General features: G+C 41.7%; 1 protein-coding gene across 1 annotated transcript in view; it reads right to left on the reverse strand.

Moving 5' to 3' along the window:
* The window catches only part of LOC128892999 (uncharacterized), a 17,748-nt gene that overhangs the window by 4,151 nt on the left and 11,393 nt on the right, over positions 1-2,204 (reverse strand). The window contains exons 3-5 of the mRNA XM_054153697.1: positions 1,599-1,871; positions 760-846; positions 430-478 (exon numbers count right to left, since the gene is read on the reverse strand). Of these exons, the coding sequence (XP_054009672.1) occupies positions 430-478; positions 760-846; positions 1,599-1,871 (409 nt within the window). The remainder of the gene's footprint in view (positions 1-429; positions 479-759; positions 847-1,598; positions 1,872-2,204) is intronic.

The following is a 2,204-nucleotide window of genomic DNA, read 5'->3' on the forward strand; positions in this document are numbered from 1 at the left end:
TTTTATAAGAACAAACTTTTCACATGTATATATTTATAATGATCACCTTCTATGTCTGTTAAAGAAATTTGTCTAAATTAAACGATGAGTTCGATGTTCCCAAACAAATGTTTAACACAAGTATATTTTTATAATGAAACATTTATTTGGAAACATTAAACCTATCGTTTCATTTAGACTTTCTTCAATGGACATAGACGGTTCGAATATTTATGGGACTGTATATTCTTACAAGACAATATTGTAAAGTAACGAAGCTTCGATCATAAAAATAGAGAGAAGTATTGATTACCCCTCTATAGTTTTTAATCCTCAGAATCTCAAGAAGTCGAAGATGTTCAAGTTTTTCTTAGAAAACGAAACGCGTCGACACTGATCGCTACTAGCCTTTCGTTTATTGTTCGAGATTATTCAAGACAGAGGACGTACCTTTCTTTTCCTGGTCGCATATGCTCTCGTCCTTGGACATGTACGATAGCTGCAACAAGCGACAGACCATTAAAATCACTCTTTCCGTAATCGTGCTAGGTCCTTTCCTAAGTCTTTGCGTATTTAACTATACAAGGAGGCACAAACGTAATCGTGCCGTTCGGAAACAGACACGAGTACGTGAATCTAGTTCGTACAAGTTAGAATTGTACAAGATTAACATTGATATTTCTCTTAAACAATTCAGTACACTTTACTGAAACGAAAATAAGCAAAGGTTTGAGAAACGACTTGGCGGGTAAGTTTGGAATCGAGTCAAGCGTCTCTTACCACCGGCAGTGGCGTTTCGTTACTCTCGTTGATCATCATCTCGTCGTCCCAGCTCTCGTGGTCGCCGCCCTCGCTCATCATTTCCTCCTGGGAAATCGAAAAGGTTAGAACAGACGCGTTAGACGAGCCAACTCTCGATGGCTGTCGATGCGGTATCGCACAGTGGAGGAACGGTCCTGTTTAGTCTGAGACCTCTGACCTGATACCATCTATCGCAGAGTTCTTTTCAAGATTTTTCTTACACCTTGCAGTAGATAGAGCGTTGCTTGAATTTTCTTTGATGTTATAGTAAATATTTTGAGTACCAGATCAGTATCAGTAATTGAGTATCAAATCAAAATGAAACACTCCGATAAAGGGTTAATCGGAGTAGACGTCTTTAACACGTTGATCGCCACGTCATAGTGTTGTTCACTGAAGAACTTAAAAAATTGATTCCAACGGTTCAGTGCCAAAGAAAATGAATTTCAATGAAATTCTTGAATTTCGATAAAGATGCAAAAATAAGTACCATAATAAATGTTTAATCTCTTAAGGTAAGATTCAAGCTCCAACAGTCTGGGACCAAAATGTGATGTTTATTAATCTATTATTAATCTATTGGCCTGTACAATACACCACGAGCCAGACTCGTGACCATCAATTTTCTTCCGAATATCCGACCACGAGTCTCACACGTGGTTGTAGCTCAAGATTTTAATTATGTAGTTTCCAGTAGCCCCTAAACAAAATGTAAACACAGTAGAAATATTCAAGAGTATCTGGCAGTCAACGTGTCGATGGGAACCTCAGGGTGAAATTAACGCGTAGATGGAGTTAAGAAACGATAGTCGACGTACATTTCCAGTAATGCAGGTGATTTTCGGTGTGAAGACGTCGTGTGCCGAGGGTGGATCGTCCAGAGGCGGACGCCCTCTGCGTCTCTGTTTCGGAGGCGGTGGTTCGTCGGCGTCCCCTTCCCTGAGGACCGTCTCGACGCCTGGAGGTGCCGCGCCGGGACTGTGACCGCTGTTGCTCAGGTCGTTTTGCGAGGAATCGCTGCGCCAGCTCACCTCGGCCAAACCCTTGATGTGTAAATCTTCCGCGGTTTTCAACAGGGACGACAGTCTCGTCTGAAAGGACCAACAGACGTTTTTAATCACGCTGCACGAGACCCAGAATGCTTCGAGGATCCACATTTCCTCTGACTTGGAGGTCTTGCGATTCAATGACTCGCAAAATTTCAAATGATTCAGGTTGCTTTATCGATAGAGGTTTATTGAGAGCGTGCGTTGCTTTATCTACATTCTGTTCTGTTTTAACGATGGTGTGCACTCTTTTATCGACGAAATACGACGAGCTAGCCTGTCAGATGTAGATTGCTTGTGTTACACGTCAGGAGTTGCTTTATCAACAGAATTCCCTGTTTTACCGAGAGCGTACGCTGTTTTATCTACATTCCGCTC

The sequence above is a fragment of the Hylaeus anthracinus genome, unplaced genomic scaffold, assembly GCF_026225885.1.
Source record: "Hylaeus anthracinus isolate JK02 unplaced genomic scaffold, UHH_iyHylAnth1.0_haploid 2, whole genome shotgun sequence".
NCBI lineage: Eukaryota > Metazoa > Arthropoda > Insecta > Hymenoptera > Colletidae > Hylaeus > Hylaeus anthracinus.